The sequence below is a fragment of the Pogonomyrmex barbatus genome, unplaced genomic scaffold (assembly GCF_055798465.1).
Source record: "Pogonomyrmex barbatus isolate J1 unplaced genomic scaffold, ASM5579846v1 scaffold6, whole genome shotgun sequence".
NCBI lineage: Eukaryota > Metazoa > Arthropoda > Insecta > Hymenoptera > Formicidae > Pogonomyrmex > Pogonomyrmex barbatus.
Genome location: NW_028297160.1, coordinates 1,822,446 through 1,843,950, shown reverse-complemented (window position 1 = coordinate 1,843,950; position 21,505 = coordinate 1,822,446). Strand labels below are relative to the sequence as shown.

Here is a 21,505-nt window from a genome sequence, read left to right as displayed (position 1 = left end):
AACTAAATAATGACATAAAATAAATGTAATATTCTTAATGACATATTACCATTATAAAAATATCATCTATAGTCGATTTTTATATTTAAAATTATTTCGAAATAAGAACGGACTATGTGAGTGTATTAAAATAAATAAATATATATATATAAAATTAAGAATAATTAAATGAATATATTGTGATTTTTTTCAATAGTATTATCAAATAATCAATAGAAAATTATTAAATGCTACTGATATCATACATAAAAATCGGTGAAAATTATGTTCGTTTATATAAAACAATATGTCAATTATGTACATATGTTTCATTTTTTTATGAACATATATTAAACAAGTCTGTTATATCTTCATAACATTTAATTTTCTTTATTTCATCATTTAAAATATTAGATACTATACAATTGAAGTTAAACAGTTAGATATGAATATAAATTAGTAATTTGTGAAAATATCATATATTTTTTGATATTTTTTGATCATCTGTAACATAATTTTTGATTATATTATTGATATATAATAAACTTGACTTCATCTTGTTACTTGGCATATGTCCAATATTGATCAATATTTTTTTGCAAGATCATTTTTTAATCGTTGGCTTAACATAATTAAATATATAATATAATATTTGATTAATTATTGACTATCGATTAATCAGTGTGATATCGTCACATCAGTCTATTATTATTTCTGATTATCGGGTCAACATATGAATGTTAGGTAATCAATGTAAGGATTCAATATAAGATTAATATTTTCACACTGCTCAGAATCGCAACAAGTTCTGGCTAGTGTTGTGAAGGAGAGAAAAAACTTAGGAAAGAACGGGAGAGAAAAAACATTTTTCCTTGGGGAAAAAATCCGTAATGAGAAAAAACGTTTTTCTCTAGAATTGTACTACTTATATATATTGACAATATTTCTAAAAAAAAATAAATTTATTTTAAGAGAAATTTAAATATATATTGAAGATGTTGATGAGTTTCTTCTCTCTCTCTCTCTTTCTCTCTTCATAATTAGATTAAAAACAATACAATACTTTTGTTAACAAATAAACAGCCAAGCATTACTTCTCTATTGTTGAAAGACATTCTACATAGAAAAATATATATTAAGGAAATCTTTTTATGACTTTTTATTGATACCTTTAATGATTCAACCTCAGTGATGTTGACTTTTTAGAATGCAAAAAATCTGGTCTTTCCTTTGTACGTGATACTTTATTAAATTTATGATTTTAATTTTCCAAAATTTAATAATGTTCTGTTGTCAAAATAGTTTATTTATTATTTTATTTATTATATTAAAGTAATTTATTTTATATAATTCATCTATACATATATATAGTTTATAATGTCTTAATATATAATATTTACCAAAGAAAATTTATATTAAGAAAAAATATAGAAAAATTTTACATTTTACATTTTACATTTTGTTTTTCATTCATTTATACAAATATATGTTTCATATTTAAAGAAATGTATTTTTTTAGATAATGATGAAAATAAGAAACAGTATATTTCAAAGATATAATTTCAAGTTTTTCTAAAATAAAATTTATAAAATAGATTCTAAAACAAGTTTTTCAAAGATATTATTACATCAATTTTATGTGAATAATTTTAAATAAAAGATTTCAAAAATTTAGAACAAAAGAAAGTGAAAAACATTCTTTTACTCTAAAACGTTCTTTCCCAATGCCGAGTACTTTCCTGGGAAAGAAAACTCGAGAATGAGTTTTTTTCCAATCAATTTAAATTTGCCGGGAAAATAACAATTCTGACGAAAATTGCGCGAATGTAATTATACCTTGTACAACTAATGATCATATAGCAAGTTAAGCAAGTTTTACAAGATCTTTTCACAATTTTTCAACATTTCGATTTTCATTTCGATTTTCAATATTTTTTTATTATTGCCCGAAACAAAAATTATTTTCAAAAGATAATTTTCAAAGATAAATGCCAATTTAGAGCTGACATTAATTGTTAATGTGTAATTACAAACGTGTATTAAATGAAATATATAATAAAAATTATTTTAATATAATAAATTCTGTTTTCCAATTATTGTAATAAATTAGAATTTTTGTCGTAGATTTATTTTAAATTTTTTGGCAGATATTAAAAGATCCGCGATCATACATGAAATACGTTCGAAACATAGACTGTAAGACGAGAATTGAGTCTTACTTTCGAGCGTATTCTAACGATTTCGCGAGAATATCTCAAGTGTTGTTAAAATGGTGTCGCGAACAAATACGATACGTCGCCGAAAAAATTCCATTTCTCGTTTACACCCGGGCGAGGACCTCTTCAAAGTGACTTTTACTGTGAATACACGTCGGATTAACAGGAAGAATGCTTGTAGGTCGGCGATTTTAACGATTACAGATGATGATGGCAGATGGATGCCACGCAAAGTTCTCCGAATCCTGCAAGGACCGATGTCAAGTCGACCTCGTTTTCTTTCCACGGGACGACTAAGATGTTTCAGACTCTTTCTTTTTTTTTTTTTTATAAATTCTAAGACTCTACCGGCAGATATATCTTTTAGATGTTTAGTAGGTTAGTCGGTCCACGGCAAATCTTCATTCGTTAAAGGAACCGTTACGTCCTACAACGACTGCTATCATGCCCTTTCATTAAAACTGTTCGCTCCATTGTTATTCTCTTGACAGCTTGTATTTGTCACGTGCATACGTAAACAAAAATTTATACATACCTTTGAAAATTATTTAAACTACGAACTGGACACAATTGATAACAATAAACTTCTTTATATGATTTTAACAGTATTTACTATGAGTAAGATTTATTATTTTGTTTATTGAAATAAATAATATAATTGAGTTAAGTAAGATATCCTATATAATTGCAATAAAAAATTTTTTAATTCCAAATGTCTCCAAATGTTAGATTTTTCTATTTATTCTTCGTTTGATTTATACTGTCTATCTTACTTTTCATAATTTGTCTTGTAAATTTTATAAGTTTTCTTTCTTATTTTGCCATTTTTTGTTTTGTTTCTATTACATTGCTTTATTATGGTCAGGTAATTGCTAATATATCTTATTTTGCTCTTATATATAGGTGATGATCGAAAAAATTATATTACAATGTATAAAAACATAACTAAAAAAAAAAATGACACGTTTATTTCCCGTCGTTTCTTTCTCTTGGAACGATGCGCGAATCTATTTTTATTTAATAAAGGAGAGAAGATTATATACTCACCATATCCTTGCATTATTCCATGTGTTAAGTAGAGTGGAGCCCTGCCGGCAAATACGTCCTTAGCTAAGGCCTGCCTTACCAGCTGCGGATCCGACAACAAAACCGTGTATATAGAACCCATTTGTAGCCCACAAATAGGACCATATTTTTTTGTCAATTCTGTCAACGTTAGGTAAGGACATTTGGCATCTATCCACGGTAGATAGCCGACTATTGGGATGCCAGATGGTCCCGGTGGAAGTCTTTGGAACGTCTTTCGATTTTTACGAAGAACATAGATAAGTAAAAGTATGAGCAATAAGCCGAAGAGATTAAGGGATATCATTATGATAGAGAGGAAGCACTTGAAACGCGATGTTGTGTGTAGAACCTGCAAATTAAAAATGATACTTTTAAATGCGACGATGCACTTATCATTTCTAGCAAAAAATCCAGATGGCCAAATGATGCTGGAAGATGTCATATTGACTTTATATTGATGGCATAGACGTCATATTGCCGTCAATGTATGCTATCAAAATATTGTTTTTCGGTATCATTTGACTATCTGAGAAAAAATGCCGTAACATTTGATAAGATGATTAAATCATTTAACCAAAAAAAGAAGGAATCAGCTAAGATTATATGCAGTTGTATAAGTTGAAAAAAATCGATTTTTGAAAATATTTATTTTCGTAAATTATATCATCTAAAGAATATTTTTTGAAAATAATTGAAGTGATTTGAAGTAATTTGAATTAAAATTTAGAGGTATACGAGTTTGAAAGATACGCTGCACAAAGTACTTAGCGCAGATAGCACGCTGTAACTGCCGAGACAAGGCAGTCCATTCTGTATAAAATTGAAATGTAAATTGATATTTTGTAAATTAATATTTTGGAGACAACTTTTGTAACAGAAGGTTTACTTTATAGACCTGGAATAGATGATTCTGTATAAGTTGAAAAATAGTAATTTTACTTACGTGAGAACTTAATTTAAAATTGCGTTTTTTTCGAAATCAAATTTTTTTCAAACATACGAATCGGTGAACAAGATATCTTGGGAATCGTTACATCAATAAAATTTTGCAGACTTCTTTTACACATCAAATATTTGTCCTTGAACGATTGATTTTTTTTCTAATAAAATTTTTTAATTAACAAAAAACTTAGTCATATAAAAATCGTACTTTTTTATTAAACGGCTACTATTTTGTTCAAAATGAAATTAAAAAAAAAATCAATCGTTTAAGGACAAGCATATATATAGTAAAATCTTTTTGAATTTCTGATTTCATATGATCCAGTTTCGAGAAATTGTACTCACCGCTAAGCACTTTCAAGAAAACACCTTTCGCAAGAGTGCCTGTTATTCGTGTTTTTTAATATTATAAAAAAATTTGTATAAGTTTAATATTTTTAAAAAATTTGTATAAATTGTAAAATGTATGTACTTTTAAATACTATTTTACTTGCGAAAAAAAAAAGATGTTTCTAAAAAAAATTCTCAAAAATCTAATTTTTTTGAGCTATGCAACTGCATATAATATAATCCCTTAAGCGGCGAAGGGGAAAAGTAACTCGAAGATCAAAGTTTTATACGTTTTTTTATTAACATGCGGATAATCTTGCAAAACTAAACAATATTTATTTTTGTGTCTAAAACACTTCATATAAAATATAAAATAAAATTATATTTACATATTTATTTATATTTATATTTATTTATTTAATGTAATTAATTTCATAATAATCCTTTAACGTCAAACACATATAGCGTAAACGAGCTTATCACCTTCGAGCTTATCATAAATGAATGTAGCTGATGTTTCTGTGACGAAAAAGAATAGATTTAATCTCAGATAGTAAAATATTAACAAAATTTTGCTGATTGGCAGCAAATTCGATCAAATTTTGATTGTAAATCCACAGTAATTTGTGTTCACTCAGGATTTGTCGACAATGCTGACATATTGTACCGGTAAATTGACCAGAAACAGCAAATTTTACCGCCAAATTGCCTGCAATAGATTCTGCTTGGTTTCTGTCGCCAATCTACTCATATTGCGGATCACATTGCTTGTCACTAAATTCTGTCACATTTCATTTTTGGCAATAGTTTGGTAACATAATCAGATATTGTAGATTTCTTGACATTAAAAACTTATAATAGGCTTTGTTCAAAATTTTCTTGTGCAAAATTTATTTGGCTATTTTTAGGATATTAAACCTCTTGATACATGATCTATTTAAATTTACTTGAATTGCATCAAAGATAAAAAAAAAAAGTACAGAACAAATAACAAAATCATATAAAAATCAAGATGACATCAAAATGACAAGAAAATAACTGCAAACACTCATTTTTTGATCATAACAAAATTGATAAAATTATGATTGCGAAACTTGCATACTACTTTAAACATTTTGCAATAATAAACACTTAAATTGAAGAAAAATCATTATGATAAAAATATGATATTGTTTTATCATTTTGAGCATAATATTCTGGAAAGACTCATATTCTTTTCAAATAAATGATTCGTAACATATCGTAACATATGTTTAAGATGCTTTTCAGGTTTCCACAGTTATTATTTTCAAAAAAATTAATATTTTTACGGGTATTATCCGTGTCATTATATATTGTTGAATGCCAACGTTTCGTGAACATTGCAGTTCATTTTATCAGGGCGAGGAGCAGCCTGGTACTGTGAGGATACATATAATGACATGGATAATACTCGTAAAAATATTAATTAATTAAATATTAACTTTTTTGAAAATAGTAATCGAATTAATGACAAATAAGATTATTAGACAGATAAGAATACTAATAATATTCTATTGTGATCATAATTGCAAAAAGTGTTATTTAAAAATAACAAATACAATTAAAAATATAACTAAAATTTTTTTGCATTATTAATTATTAATTTGTAAAAGACGAAAAAAATACGATTGCTTTATTATGATTGAATTATGTATTAATTATTATTAATATATATAAATATATATTAATATATATAAAACCATACGCACTTTTTTGGCAAAAATCATTAAATAGTTACGATAAACTCAAATTACTATTCGCTGAAAATAAGAAATGATATCACCTTGATTTTTCAATAATATCATTTTGACGTCATTTTGATATTTATATAATTTTTTATTCTACTTGGATGTACTCTTTAAAAAAGTATATTAGGTCACTGTAGCTACAAGAGATTTTTACGCAGATGCAGTCGCGTGAGATAACACTGCGTAAAAATCTCTTGTAGAGAGAGAGCTAGAGTGACCTAACATACTTTTTTGACGACGACGAGGACTGTTTATTGTAACGAATAATGACTTTATAATCGAGCCACTTGAGTCATTATACTGCATTGCACTGAAAAACTCTCGCGCGAGATCCGCGTGTATGTAGTCATCGCGGATGTATAATAAATTACGCGAATGCCTCCCGACGATATCTCTTGATAATCGTGAATGTTTGTAATCAAGGGAACTCGTCGATTCCCAGCTTCTAGGAATAGGCACAACAGCAGAAGCGAATGATAAACACAACCTTTCTCTGCGCCTACGGCGAACGCACGCACTTATATAAAGTTATCTCATTAACAAGAGACGCGCACGTATACAATCGACGAGAGGATAAGGAATGTTTTCGTGCTGCAACTACGCGATATAGGTCGACACGTGGTCAAACACGTGCCGGCAGGAACGACGGCGATGAATCGAGGAAGTTTACTTTCAATGGGCAGGCGGGATTTTTATTATCAACGATATTATCGATTCGATTCGCAAGTAATTAGTGGTTATAATATAATTTTGTATTTTTATTCAATCTACTGCATATAAAGTTGTCTTTTTCATAATGACTAATATATAATAAGTGTTTTGAATTTCCCGGATAATGAGGATAATAGAAATTTCCGACAGTTATAAGAATGTATTATGTGTTTTATTTGTAATTGATATAATCAAATAATTGACTGTTATTAAATATTTCAATGCAATAGAATGCATTTAAATATGTAAAAGAAAATATACGAAAATATACGAAAAGATATATGAGATCTACGAGTAATATGAGTAATATACGAGTAAATACAAGTTTAAAAAGCTCCTGTATGTTATATTAGAGTATTAATAAGATGGTTCAATTCGGGCAAGCAATGATTCTTTAGTTTCCATCGAAATTTCAATTCACTCCTACAATATAGAGCCAAAGTCGGTAAAAACGTTTTCAACTTCGCTCAATTTATTCATTTTAATTTATAAATTTGTGGAATGGCAGCAAATATCAATCGGTAAAAAAAATAGAAATAGATAATTCCTCTGTTACTCATGATTTATAACAATTGCTCTTTATTAATTATTATAATGGAAAATAAACGTAATAAATAATAGCTACTTTTTTGTTCAATTGGGATTGTATTAATTTTTCGAAACCTATTATGTCCAACTCTGTTTATATACATTTTAAAAATAAAAATTTAAGTTGGCTCTACTGAAGTATTAATTTTCTTCATTCCTATTCTACTTGAAAACGGATTCAAGAATAAGAATGCTGGCGAAAATAAGGTGGAAATAAAGAGTTGAACATAAGTCGAATGTAAAAGAAGAGTGACAAAAGTGTAAATAAAGCTTCTAGGGAGCGTAGGACAGCGAAACGTAAAAGAAATATAAAATGTTTACGAAGCATTTTAATGCTTCTTTTACGTTCTATTGTTTCTACGTTTCCTAGAAGATTTGTTTACACTTTTGTCACTTCTGTCATTCTTCAATTACATCGGCTTACGCTCAAATCTTTATTTACGTCTTATTTTCGCCAGGAAGGGATGGAATATAAGTTATAGAGGCATGTTTGCAGCGAGGAGTTTACGAGGAGTTTTTTACGAGGATATTCATCCTGTAGATTATACACATGAAATGACATAACATATGTATATGAACGCATATATGTGTACATATATATCCGTATGTGTGGAACTCTTTGTGTTACCAACTGTGTTTAGCGCAAATGATATATTACAGACATATCTAACCATATTTGTATAAAGTGATCGAAACAAATATGGCGAAGAAACAGTTTCTCGGACGACACACACACACACACACGCGCGCGCGCTCGCGCGCGCGCGTTAAGTTTTTTTATCCTATTCGTCAAAATTAGGATTTACATTCCTCTAATCCTGCATGGTGGAAACAGTTAAAATTTGATTTATACTGAAATAAAATCCGGATTGAACATTTTAGTGGAAACTCAATGTTCATAAAAGATCATAAGCTAAAATTTGTACATCATATATGTCATCATTATATGTACATCATTATATGTTTCATGACATTTGTCTAATATCAGATCAATTTGTTGTCAACATGTCAGATATTTTTATCATAATACTTTTATTGAGCAATGTGTTAATTATAACTTCAAAATTCATTTGGATCTAACACTATCTGAATATTCTTAATTAGAATTATTAGAATTCGCATATAACGAATAACAGTGAAATCTGTCATCTGCAAATGAATAATATTATAATCGTGTAGCCCTTTTGAAACCGTACTTTTGTTTAAAGTATTTTTTTACAATCAAAAACAAAAAAATTTTTTAAAAGAATAAATTAAGATGGGACACCCCCCCCCACACACACCATACCCCACACACACTCCCCCCCCCCCACACACACACACACACACACACACACACGCACACGCACGCACGCACGCACGCACATACACACTCCCCACACACATACCCCCCACACCCCTCCCCCCCCCCACACACACACACACACTCCCCACACCCCCTCCCCCCCCACACACACACACACACACACACACACACACATATAAACTTTTATATAATATATAAAATTTTTTATTTTTGATTGTAAAAAAATACTTTAGATAAAAGTTGTACGGTTTCAAAGGAACTACATGATTATAATATCATCTTATGATATCGATCTTACTTAATTCAATAGATCTTACAATAATGATTTTAGAGGTTAATGTATTTAATATATCACATAAATTATGTTTTTTGAGTAATTTATGATTTAAAAGCAGAAATATTTTTAGCACGTATTATATTTATACCACGCATCAGCTATATGAAAATTCGGAAAACGAGTATAGCATTGAGCAAAACTCACCGAACCTGCGAACACCAATCTTTTGTCACAGAAACTATGTAGTAGCCATGACATCCACGCCTATGCCGAATAATATTATAACTGGTTGAGCGGGAATTATGAAACTTGAATCTATCGTAAGAAAACAATATGTATAATTTTATATAAAGAAAATATATTATTTATCTGATAGGATAAATGTATAAATATAAATATACATACAACTATCGTTTCTTAGAAGAAATATATTGCAGAGAAGACTGTACGATGTAACATCGACCATAGTATCGAGCTAAATGTCGTTACGAAGCGACAAAAGTCGGTTGACGAAAGTGATCCTTGGATCGTTTGACTACCAAATGCAGAACTGTGCTGCGACAGCAAAGATTTGTCCCGCGATATTCGATACAAGTGAATACTAAAGTATAGTTCACATTTCCCTAAGTATAAAAGTAAAAAATAAAAACTTCAAAAAATTATAATCCTAATTAAAAACAATAATGATTTAAAAACAATTTTCAATAAATCATTATGAAATATCGAAATATTTTACAAACTATGAAAAATGTAGACTGTTGACATATGACATTGACATATGAATGACATATATATTAGGAACGCTTATATTGTAGATTATACGTAAAAGGATTGATTCGATGTGCTATTAATTATTAAATATGTAATTCATAATATAAATATATAATAAATATATATAATATAACATGTATAAAAATTGAATCTTGATATAGAATATTGTTTAAATTTCGGTATTTGGCACCTATGCGAAGAATACGCCTATGCGATCCTTTTCGGCAAACTACCTGAGATAGATTCTAGAGATGCTAGACAGAAGACATAAAATCACAGATATATATAAATTAAAAATGTATATACAGGATGTCCCAATATTTTTGATTCGAAATATTATAGCAAGAAAGTTCTCGAAAAATTAAGTAAAACGTTTCTTTGTAACTTTTTATTTTAAACAGTAGTTTTTAAGATATAAAAATTATAAAATAAGTTGGTTGGCTCATCACATTTATATTACTTATATTTATATTACTTTTAAACACTTATCCATGAATACAGTATTAGTGACCACGTACTTCTGATTATGTGTGCGCTTTTGTTACTTTACCGTGCAAGATATTATAATATTTATCGCAAATTAATGATGTCAAATCAAAATTCATCGCTAGTATTGTAGATTACAAAAAATTTTCAAATTATTACAATTTATATTAATGATCATCTGATTATATGATCTGAAGTGCGCGCTCACTACTGCCTGTGCAACTTATAGATAAACGTTCATTTAAAAGTAATATATGATTGCAACCTTTATTAGAACCACATTACAACCTTTATATTTTAAAATTAATGTTTGAAATAAAAATGTATAAATAAACTTTTTATTTAACTTTTCAAGAACTTTCTTAAAATATTTTGAGTCGCGAATTTTGGGACACTCTGTATGCATATATGTGTATATGTACTAACTTCACAGTGGACGTTAAAAATATATGTATAAAGATCACTACACTTTTTTTAAATGAAACTATATGATTTTTTTACATAATTTGATTTTTTTTACATAATTTTCTTCTAATTATTCTACATATAAAAGATTTAGGTAAAGTGATCGAAAAATCAATAATTTACGAGATTCTGACATATAATATAAAATATCTCATTAACTATTCATTTTTTTGATAATCGTACTGTCATATCTTTGTGTACAAAAATGAGATAAGTTAATTAAAAAGTATAAAGAAAATATATAGTTATTTGTACGTATTTGCAAATTGCATAATTTTTTTAAAACAACTATGTATCTCCTTTTTCACCAATTAACTTATCTTCTTATTCTATACATAAACATATTAAGGTACACTTAGAGAATTTTCTTATAGAATTTACTCTCTGTCATTTTTATAACAATGAAAAGCTATATGATGAAAAAGGACAGACCTTCTTTTTTCTTTATGACTATCCTTCTGGCATTAGGTAACGTGATCCGAAAAATAACTGTGCAATTAGAATATATATGCAATTAGAATATATATAGTTCAATGTCTGTTCTATTAACATGAGCCACCGAGATAAGCAGAGCTCATATTTTCATGTTTCAGCGATGATTGAGTTCTAGTTAGATTCAACTGATAAATGACGATTAAATTATAAGAAGTGTTTTCAGCCTTTTTTAACCATTTTCCCCTTTATGTTCTATAAACATAAGGATAAACATAAGGAGATAGTACAATACATTAAGTTCCCAAATAAGTGCAGCATTTTTTTAAATATAAAAATAATAATTTAATAAGATATTATTAATATTATACTATTTCATATATATTTACAGATTTTTTTTATAATATATAGATATAAAGTACAACAATTATGTATATTGGATATTTTATTGATGATTATAAGTTAGTGTTAATGTTTGAAAAATCTAAAATCTTTTATCTCTTTGTGTATAATATTCTCTTTAATGGGATTATGGCCGGTATTCCTAATTCGTTCTTATATTTAAGATTTTATGACGATCTTAATCTCTTAAATAAGTTCATACAGATCCTATTGGTTATATATAATATTATCTTAAGACTATTTTAAATATAAAAACTGATGACTTATAAGACCTATGATTACCTATAAGATGGCGCCAATTTTTTGATGGCCTATAAAATGGCGCCAATTTTTTATATCAAATACTTTACAGAAATAGTAAAAAGTGATTCATGGAAATATTTATATGAAGTGAATTTTATAAATAAAAGTAATGGAACGCACAGATCTCTTTCTTGTCTCTTTAAAAATTATAATTTTATATGAATGCATATGCTTTTTAACTGATTGGCACAACGAAGAGAGTATGCATTTCATCGAGGCCGAATCTTAGTTCTTAATAACCATAATAATTTGATATCAATTAATTAATTTTGCACATGAATTTCTTATTAACCAAAAATGGTTTATGCAGTATTTAATGCATGGTAATTATTATTTATTCTTGTAAAAGGGTTAACTATTTATTGTTAATAAAAAATTGTTATATATTGTTATAATTGTATTGTTAAAAAAGGTTAGAATTTCGTTGGTGCGGTCTTTCATTGGTTACCAGTGATGTACTAACTCGATTAACCAATAAGATATGCATTCACGCAGGAAATTTTAGTGATTTATAGTGGCTTACAGTTATAAGGTCCATTATACATAAAATACGTAACATGGCATAAACATAGCATAACATCGTCAGACCAATGAGTATTCAATATATATAAGTGTAAATTAAAGATCAAAAAATTAAAGATTAATAAAACCGTAAAATAAAAAAATAAAATAAAAAAGGATTAAAAGTTAAAAAAATAAAAATTAAAAAAGATATAGATAAATAAATAGTAAATAAATTATAAAAGTAAATAAATAGTAAATTAAAGATTGAAGAAACAAAGAAATTAAACAACTAGAAACAAAAAAAATTAAAATTAAAACTTAAAAACAAAAATAAAGAAATAAAAAGGATTGGAAATAAAAAAAGTTAAAAAAATTGAAAATTAATTTTTTAAAAAAAATCAAATTAAATTAAAAAACAAAAAAATAAATAAAAAATGTTTTAGTAATTATGTTTTAGTAAAAATGCAAACTTAAAGATTAATAAAAATGCCAAATAAATCATCCTTGATTAATAAAAAATTAATTAAGAACTTATTTAAAAAAAAAAAGTTCCTGACTGCTGTCTAAAGTAAGTTATATCAAATGTAGATTATATAATAAAAGTAAATTAAAGATCGAAAAATTAAAGATTGATAAAACTGTGAAATAAAAAAAAAATAAAAAAAAGATTCGAAATTAAAAAATAGAAGTAAAATATTTAAAAAATTTAATACATAAACAAAATCTCATTTTGAAATAATATAAAAATTTTATTTACATTAAGCAATAATAGAAAGTAATAATAAAATTTAAATAACCAAATAAAAAAAAAAATAGAAAAGATTTACTAAAAATTAAATACATATATTAATTAAAAATTTAGAAGCTTAAAGAAATTTAAAATAGTTTAATTACATAAATAATAGTATAATTAACAAGTAATGATTCTAAAATTAGTAATAAAATAATTACACATTTTAAATTAATAGAGCAGTTCAGAGACACTACGCCACACGTGTACACACACACCACACGCGCGCGCACGCGCGCACACACACACACGCACACACATACAATTACCAACGACTCGTTGCCCTTATACATACAACTATACATGTAACTGGCTTTACTTTACGAGTTCAGCTCACCTTACGTGCATTCTGCAAGTATGTTCACTCACGTGCAAGTTATCACTCGCTTTTGCCAATCACGTGCAAGTTCAAATGTTCATTATATCTTTGCAGACCGAATTCAATTTATTTGGTACGTGCCCAAGCGAGTTAAAGCGAGGAAAAAATTTAAAAAGAAATAAGAGAGCTCAGTTTCCTATCGACCTACTGGCCGCTTGAACAAATCCGGAAAAGTTTCAAATGCGGAAGTATACTCCTTGACCTTTTGGAAAGCTATCTTGGAAAGATTTATTGATGAAAAATATATGACTTATTTGATATTTATATCTCAAAATTGCAAGTAATGAAAATTTATTATTATATTAAACTACCAAACTAACTGGAATATAGTATTATTAATTTATTTTTTGTCTCATAATTTTTAAAAGATAGCATAATAAGAATTAAAATATGACATAAATAAATCTTTTGTGCTTTTAGATAATGTAAAAGTTTTCTATGCAGTTGAAAAAAAATATAATTATAAACTAAAATATCGCAATATCGTGATATATGATATAAGTCTTACATTAATTTTTTGTTCATAAACATTGAAAACCTATGATCTTCAATTCGCATTTTAGATTAATATTTTTTTGACAATTAATATGATTCATAATATTTTTATATTCGATAGACATTTTGTATGTGTGTGCGTGTGCGCGCATGCATGTATAATGTAGATAGACATTGAGTGGATTAAATAAAGTATTACAATTAAATATCTATTGGAATTCAACGAATTAAATGTAGTCAATTTTAGCTGTTGAAAATGGACTCTTATGTGAGTTAAATTTAATTTTCTGAAAGTTTTCCTTTTGCAGAAAATTTTGTTTGGACTCATTAATTAATGCATCTAATGAAAGTTTTTCTTGTTCATAAAAAAGTTATTACAAAGTTATGCTCAGAAATTTTAAGTTTAAAAGTTATTTACATCTTATGTTAAAATAGCACAAATTAAAAATTAACACAAATAAATACATTATATATATATTTTTTTTATTTGTATTAATTTTTAATTTGTGCTATATTTTGACTTTAATTGATGTTTTATATATATATCATTAATTAAGATTCGTGATTCCATCAATTTATATCTTTATAATTAATCATATAAGTAAATACAAAAGCACAATAAAAGAAACACTGTATTAGAATGGAAATACAATTGAATCAAGTATAATCTGCAGAAAATTAAAAACAGTTTTTTAAATCTGATTTCAGATTAAAAACTTACAATAGATAATTATAACTTTTTCCAGAATGCGATATTATAAAAAAAGAACTATTCGAAGTTTTGAAAAAAGCAGTCGCCGAGCTCTTGACACGTGCAGAATCTGCTTGCACGCTTCAGATAAATCACACGTTTGTGAACTCGCGTGTACGCACGATGATACGCTCGCGGAACCGTAGCCACTCTACGCGATAGCATGCGACGGACGGGCCACTTTCCCTCCACTATAAAACGAACTGAATTGTGTAGAGGAGGAAGAAGAGCTGCAGAAGAAGATGATATGAAGAAGAGACGTGCGTGTGCAGAGAAGACCGAAACGTGATCGGCCGTGCACGTTACACGATAATCGAAATGTACTTCTGGGACTCATCTACAACGGATCGCATGCACTTGGAAATGTGAGGCACGTTGATGATAATTGCACGAATATGCTGCGCAATTATTAGCAATTGCACCGCCTGCCGATATCTGATCTCTCTCCGTCGAGCTTCTTCAGAGGCACGTGCTTACGCGTTAACAATGGTTCGATCTTCGCGTGATCGCACATCCTTAAGCCCGTATCACACTACTGACTTCCGACTTTGACTCGACTATTGACTAGGACTCCCGACTATTATTCAATCAATTACAGCAAAGCATTGACTGACTCTGACTGTCGACTCAAGAATAGAAATTATTCTCTTTGTCGGCAGAGTCAGAGTCAAAGTCGAGTCAGAGTCGGGAGTCAGTACTGTGATACGAGCTTTAATTCTGCCCTACAGCGTGCTAAAATAGTATATTAACTCGTCGAGGATTAATGATTTAATTTTCGAATTTCGAAATAGAAAATTGTTGGAAAAAAAATAATAGGATTTTCTGCCTGATTAGTCTGCAACTTTTTTGACTTTGCAGATTAATTTCTAAGTTTTTCCAATTTTGCATACTCTTTTATGATTGCGATAAATAATTATCTAACTTCACATTTTTGTTAGTAAATAAATTTTACATAAAAAAAGAAATTAAAATGTCTTTAAGAAATATTTAAAACTCTCCGAAAACGATCGGTCTTCTATCGATTTGTCTTCTGTTCCAGAAACATTAATTCGCGAGTTGAGCGAAAACGCATCTCAACCATTTCTTTCGGCAAAGAAACTCTAAAACTCGCGATCGATAATTCATTCTGTAGAGTAGTAGCGTGATCATGTCGAAGAGAAAGGAAGGAATAAAATGAAGGGCGGACGTCGACTCCTTAATCGGACTCTTGCTCTCGAACCTTGCTGGATAAAGCAACCGGCCGCTGATGAAAGATCGGTAGTCTTCGCAATGGACCCCCGCGCGAATTCCCTCTCTTCTTTTCGCGAGACCCCCTTTGCACTGCGTTCTGGTTCTGGTATGCACCAGCGATCGCGGAACAGAGTACAAATGCACCCGACGCTATCTGGCGGGACGTGCAACGACCGACAAAGGTCACTCGCAACGTTAAATCTACATATCGCTTCGCGCGTGTCTCGTTCATTCTCCTTCGGCGCGCTGAATCGGCCAGGTAAGGAGCTTTGGTCGCACGATGAGCACCAGCCAGACGGACGAGGTGGACGCGGCTGCGACCGATTCGATGTCGAAAACGAAGGAGATTCCTACAAGGCGCCGGTTTAATAATTTTCGTGTCATACCGTACGAGCGAAAGTAACGCGACTATTGTTAATCTCATAAAAAAATCGACTCCAATTTTGAAATATATGTTAATTTGAATTTGATTAAGCTATAAAACAGAAAAATAGTAAAATTTGTAAAATTATTACATGTTTCTGTGTTCAAAAAAAAAAAAAAAATAAATAAATAAAACACTCGTCCGGAAAGCAGGTTCGATCCCTGAGGTATTATTTTACTCGATAAAAATTTCTTATGAGTACTCAGTTGTTATTAAGTTGTTATTAAATGGAGTTTATATACATAGTTGACAACTGTGTTTTCTGACATAACACATTTCTAATAAATAACACATAATTAGGGACGAAGATTTAGAAATAATTTCTCAAATTTATTTAATAAATTTAAATAGACACTCAGGATCCTTACTTGACCATAAATATATAGCCGCAAATCTTCCTATTGTTTATAAAATTAACTTTGTAAAATTCATGACAATATGTCATATTTTTTTTATTTGTGATTCTCCTTTCTTTTTTTTTTGAGACTTATAATTATAGTATTCTTTTCTATTTTTGACAATACGGAAATTTAGCACAATATAATAGACTTGCGAATAATTATTTTTTACGATGAATGCCCAGAAAACGGCAAAAGAGGTAAAGGGGATGCTTTGGTAAAAATCCTGTCGCAGCAATAAAGAGGAAGAACGGAGCGTGAGAGTTCGTCGTCTCGTCTAATGCGGCTGATAACCTCGCCTAAACCCGGTCGTCGTACCGGTAGAGACGGAGGAGAGGGATGGCAAGTAAAAGAAAGAGAGTAGTGTAGTGCGAAATAGAGGGAACGGGATAGGGAAGAGGCAACTGATCGTTTCGAAATTCCGACGCAGATCACCGTCGCTGCAGGTAGATTGTAGAGTTCAATAGAATTAATCGCGGTGATCGATGTGCTCTAGATAATGGTTGCCCGCGTTAAGAGATCGTTAAGCTGTGCCATCGAGTCGTTGAACCACTTTGACTAATCGAGGGTTTTATTCTCAGACGTCTGGTTTTCGCGAATCCGAGAGGTTAAAAGAGGTGTCATTTGTCACAAATTTACATTTGATTCTTTTATTTGCTGTAATCATTAAAAAATGCATCTACACACATATATATATATATATATATATATATATATATAGAACTTGGAATTAATTGTAACAATTTTAATAAATTTTTCGCCTGTTCATAACAAAATTGTATAATCTAGATTAAAAAATATTATATATTAAATATATATATATATATATATATAAAATGATGCATAAAGAATATTTTTTAATCCAGATTACACAATTTTATATATATATATATATATATATATATATATATATGTGTTATAAAATTATCCCATTTCTAATATATATATATTAGAAATGGGATAATTTCACAGTTAATTAGAGAAACTCTCTGTCTCTCTCTCTCTCTCTCTCTCTCTCTCTCTCTCTCTCTCTCTCTCTCTCTCTCTTTCATCTTACATCTCATTTTTCTCTATTTCATTTACAAATTGCTAATAAAATCACAATTAATTCTTTTGCTATGAAAATCTACTCGTTACGTACGTTGATAACGCTTACATTGTATGTAGTGCAAGGTTAATGTAATAGAAATATATAGAATCTAATACATAGAGAAATAAAAGTAGATTGTCTAATATGCGTTTTTAAGATATTTCTAACAAATTATGTGTAAACTAAACAAAATTATCTCACATACAATAAGCGCTTTTTGATTAACAAATATTATAATAAAAGGTGGTTGATCATTGTCATGTCATAATATTATTAATCACTTCTTTTCTCCTTTTCCTCTTTTTCATTGACCAATTTATTATTGAACCATGGAGCTCTTTCCACAAAAAAAGTGTTGGGTATCCCAAGAATTCTGAAAAGGATTTCATCGAGCTGTTTTGCAAAAGAATTTGCACACGGGCGCCAGAGGTCTTTTCAGCGAAAAGGTTCGATCCTACCCCTCGAAAAATACAGACCGTTATTTACGGCCTCTACCTCCTCTTGATTTTCACCAATCTCCGACTCCCCCGAAGCATCGGCATATAACTACCACCACCTACCGTATAAGCGTAAGCCGGATTCTTCTCTCTGAGGCGGCGGCGGCGGCGGCGGCGACGACGGCAGACATCGGGCAGCCATCTAGATATCGTCTGCAGCGTGCATTGAACGTGGGGGGAATGCACTGAATGCAGAATGCAGGAGCGAGGGTACCAACCCCGGTGTTCTCTCGGGGGGCCCCAGGGCTGCAATCGCCATGGTGATCGATCGTACATGACCAAGAACTTCGACGCGCCTTTCTCCGTAAAGATGTCCTTCATAGGTCTCGTTGCGATTTACGGATCTGCATCCGAGTGTCCTCCTACGGTGTCGAAGAGCTATTATAAACTCAGAGAAACCGGATGATCGTGTAGAAATGTAGTTGTTTCGCAATGACGAAGAGAATATTTGCTAAATCCGTACCTGCGAGACAGTATAAGCACCCGGGGTAATGAAATTATTTTTCTTTCGACGACTAAGGACGACTACTCCGGGTTCGATGAAACGAATTTTTCTACGAGAACTGTCTGAGCGCAAGGCAATGGACGGTAGGCAAAGGAGGTGGTGCTGATAGGTTTTTGTCCTGTACTTACTCTGATCGAGAGAATAATGAACTCTGGGGTGCGTCGATCTCTCGAAGCGCGGCACGGCTCCCCTGACTCGCGATTCTTTACGTTGTTCTCCTTTCTCCTTTCCATCCCCCTCTTCTACCTTCAACGACCTCAAAATCGAATGCATCCCATTTTTGCTCTCTCCTTTGTGTTTTCGCGCGCGATGACCGAGCGATCTTAAGGTTCGCGAAATTTTGTAATTTTCCGTTTTAACAGCGGTAGTTCTTATTATCTGCAATATCTCCAACGTACAAAAATAAATGATATTTTATTTTATCTAAGCTTAGGATATATTTGATTATCAAAATATTAATCTGTAAACCTGAGATTGAGTATTAGACATTCAAATTTAGTAGCAAAATTATTTTAAAATTCAAATTATCTCAGAAAATTTTGTTTTCTTTCTGTCATAAAAGAATAATATCATATATAATTGTTAATATCATATATAATTAATTTTCAAGATTAAGATACTTTTATATAATACTAAACAAAAATTAAATTAATAATGTAGCTCTTTAATTAGATAAAAAAATAATTTTTGTTGTGATTAATGTCATCATCATTATCAATTACATCTGTACTAAATGTATATCAATGGCATGATAAAAGTAACGGTAACATTTATCTCTCTGGTACGTGCACGTGCATCAATTGTAACACCATTTTTGCGTATTACGAAGAAAATACCGGCTGCAAGCACGTTTGCAAGGAGAATTCAATTATCTCGCCATTGTTCCTCCTTTCGCTCGACGTAGCGGGGGTATCTATTTATATCTCTCGGGGAGATCCTGCATCTTTTTTTACGAGACTCCGAGGTAGGTGCTCGAGGCAACTAAGGTTCCTGGCAGCGGGTACAAGAATCGTGCATATCTACCAACCCGCTCCTTCTAAACCCCTCACGAGGTAGGTATCGACCTACGTGGCAACGAACGACCGGGGTCATTGCCTGGATCCAGTTGGAGCAAGTGGTCCTTTTCCTTCGGTAGCGAGAAATCGCCGTTTCTTCTCGACATGTATCAACTTTCCAACTTTATCTATGCATCACCACATTTACGCTCGACAACCCTCTTCGAAATTGCGCTTGCACTTTTGGTGCGTGCTTCAGGAATAAGAAACACTGAGTTGCATAGTATTTATCAGAAGAAAGATCTTCTTTGTTATATAACAATAAGAATTATGTTCTCTTATGTCATAATTACGTTAAAAGTGCAATATTGACTATCTACTTTATTTACTGAATTTTCGTATATTTCTATTGTGTTAACTCACTATCAATGTATAGCATTAGTAAGTAACGAGCAAATTTCCACAACGAAAGAGTTTCGCCAATTAATTGGATTATTGTGAATCCAAGTATTACGATTTTACAATTTCAATTTAATCTTATAACTATGGTTTTGTAATCTTGTCATTAAAAATAAAGTCTGTGATAATTATTAAGACAGAGAGACAAATAAATTACAAAATCTATTCAGAACACTGTATTAGAGATATATATGCACATGACTGTAACACCGACGCATTTTTCTTTTTTCATGCATTCTTTCAATAGTGGTTGAATGAGTAGCTGTCCCACAACACAAAGAACATATATGTTTAAAATAGTTTTAGGACTATGGAAATCAAAAGATCTTCATTCTATTCTGGAACAGGTGTAGTATTATAGTAGTAAAATAGTATTTCATGCATTCTTTCAATAGTGGTTGAATGAGTAGCTGTCCCACAACACAAAGAACATATATATTTGAAATAGTTTTAGGACTATGGAAATCAAAAGATCTTCATTCTATTCTGGAACAGGTGTAATATTACAGGTGTAGTAGTAAAATAGTATTTTTTGTCATAAATATATATTCGAGTCACAAAATTATATTCTATCCTATTCATTCAGATCATCATCTATCTACCTTGCAAAGTTGAAAAGATTTGCGATAAAGATCAAAGGACAATCTAATTTTCTGTATATTTCGAGAACTGACATTTAAATATCCTAAAACTAACATTTTTCAGCATGAAATAAAAATTAACAAATTTATTGTTTATTGACCAAAATTCGATATAGGTTATTTTATTCTATCTAAACAGATAATTATTTAAAGTTTTTTAAATAAAACTGTCATTTAACATTTAGAAATATTTATTATACTATAAAATTCTGCGTTCTGATTAATTAATAAATAAACGAAACTATATCATTAATACTATATCAATAATAATTCTTTATCAGTAAACCAATATCATCTGATAA

The 21,505-nt window shown here is 29.9% G+C and overlaps 1 protein-coding gene and 1 long non-coding RNA gene across 3 annotated transcripts in view; one reads left to right on the top strand and one right to left on the bottom strand.

The window, feature by feature from the left end:
• The window catches only part of phtm (cytochrome P450 enzyme phantom), a 29,895-nt gene extending 14,781 nt beyond the window's left edge, over window positions 1–15,114 (bottom strand). Inside the window, exons 1-2 of one of the 2 annotated variants that reach the window (XM_089082423.1) lie at window positions 14,935–15,114; window positions 3,243–3,612 (exon numbers count right to left, since the gene is read on the bottom strand). In XM_089082423.1, coding sequence (XP_088938549.1) covers window positions 3,243–3,567 — 325 coding nt within the window. In that variant the 5' untranslated portion in view covers window positions 3,568–3,612; window positions 14,935–15,114. Of the gene's footprint in view, window positions 1–3,242; window positions 3,613–9,390; window positions 9,502–14,934 lie in introns of those variants that run through there. The other variant, XM_011633560.3, reaches the window with a different exon arrangement.
• On the top strand, window positions 6,809–9,751 carry LOC148935082 (uncharacterized). The gene is made up of 3 exons (XR_016140616.1): window positions 6,809–7,030; window positions 9,317–9,506; window positions 9,624–9,751. It is a non-coding gene; the product is annotated as an uncharacterized LOC148935082 (long non-coding RNA).
• Window positions 15,115–21,505: the final 6,391 nt, after the last annotated feature.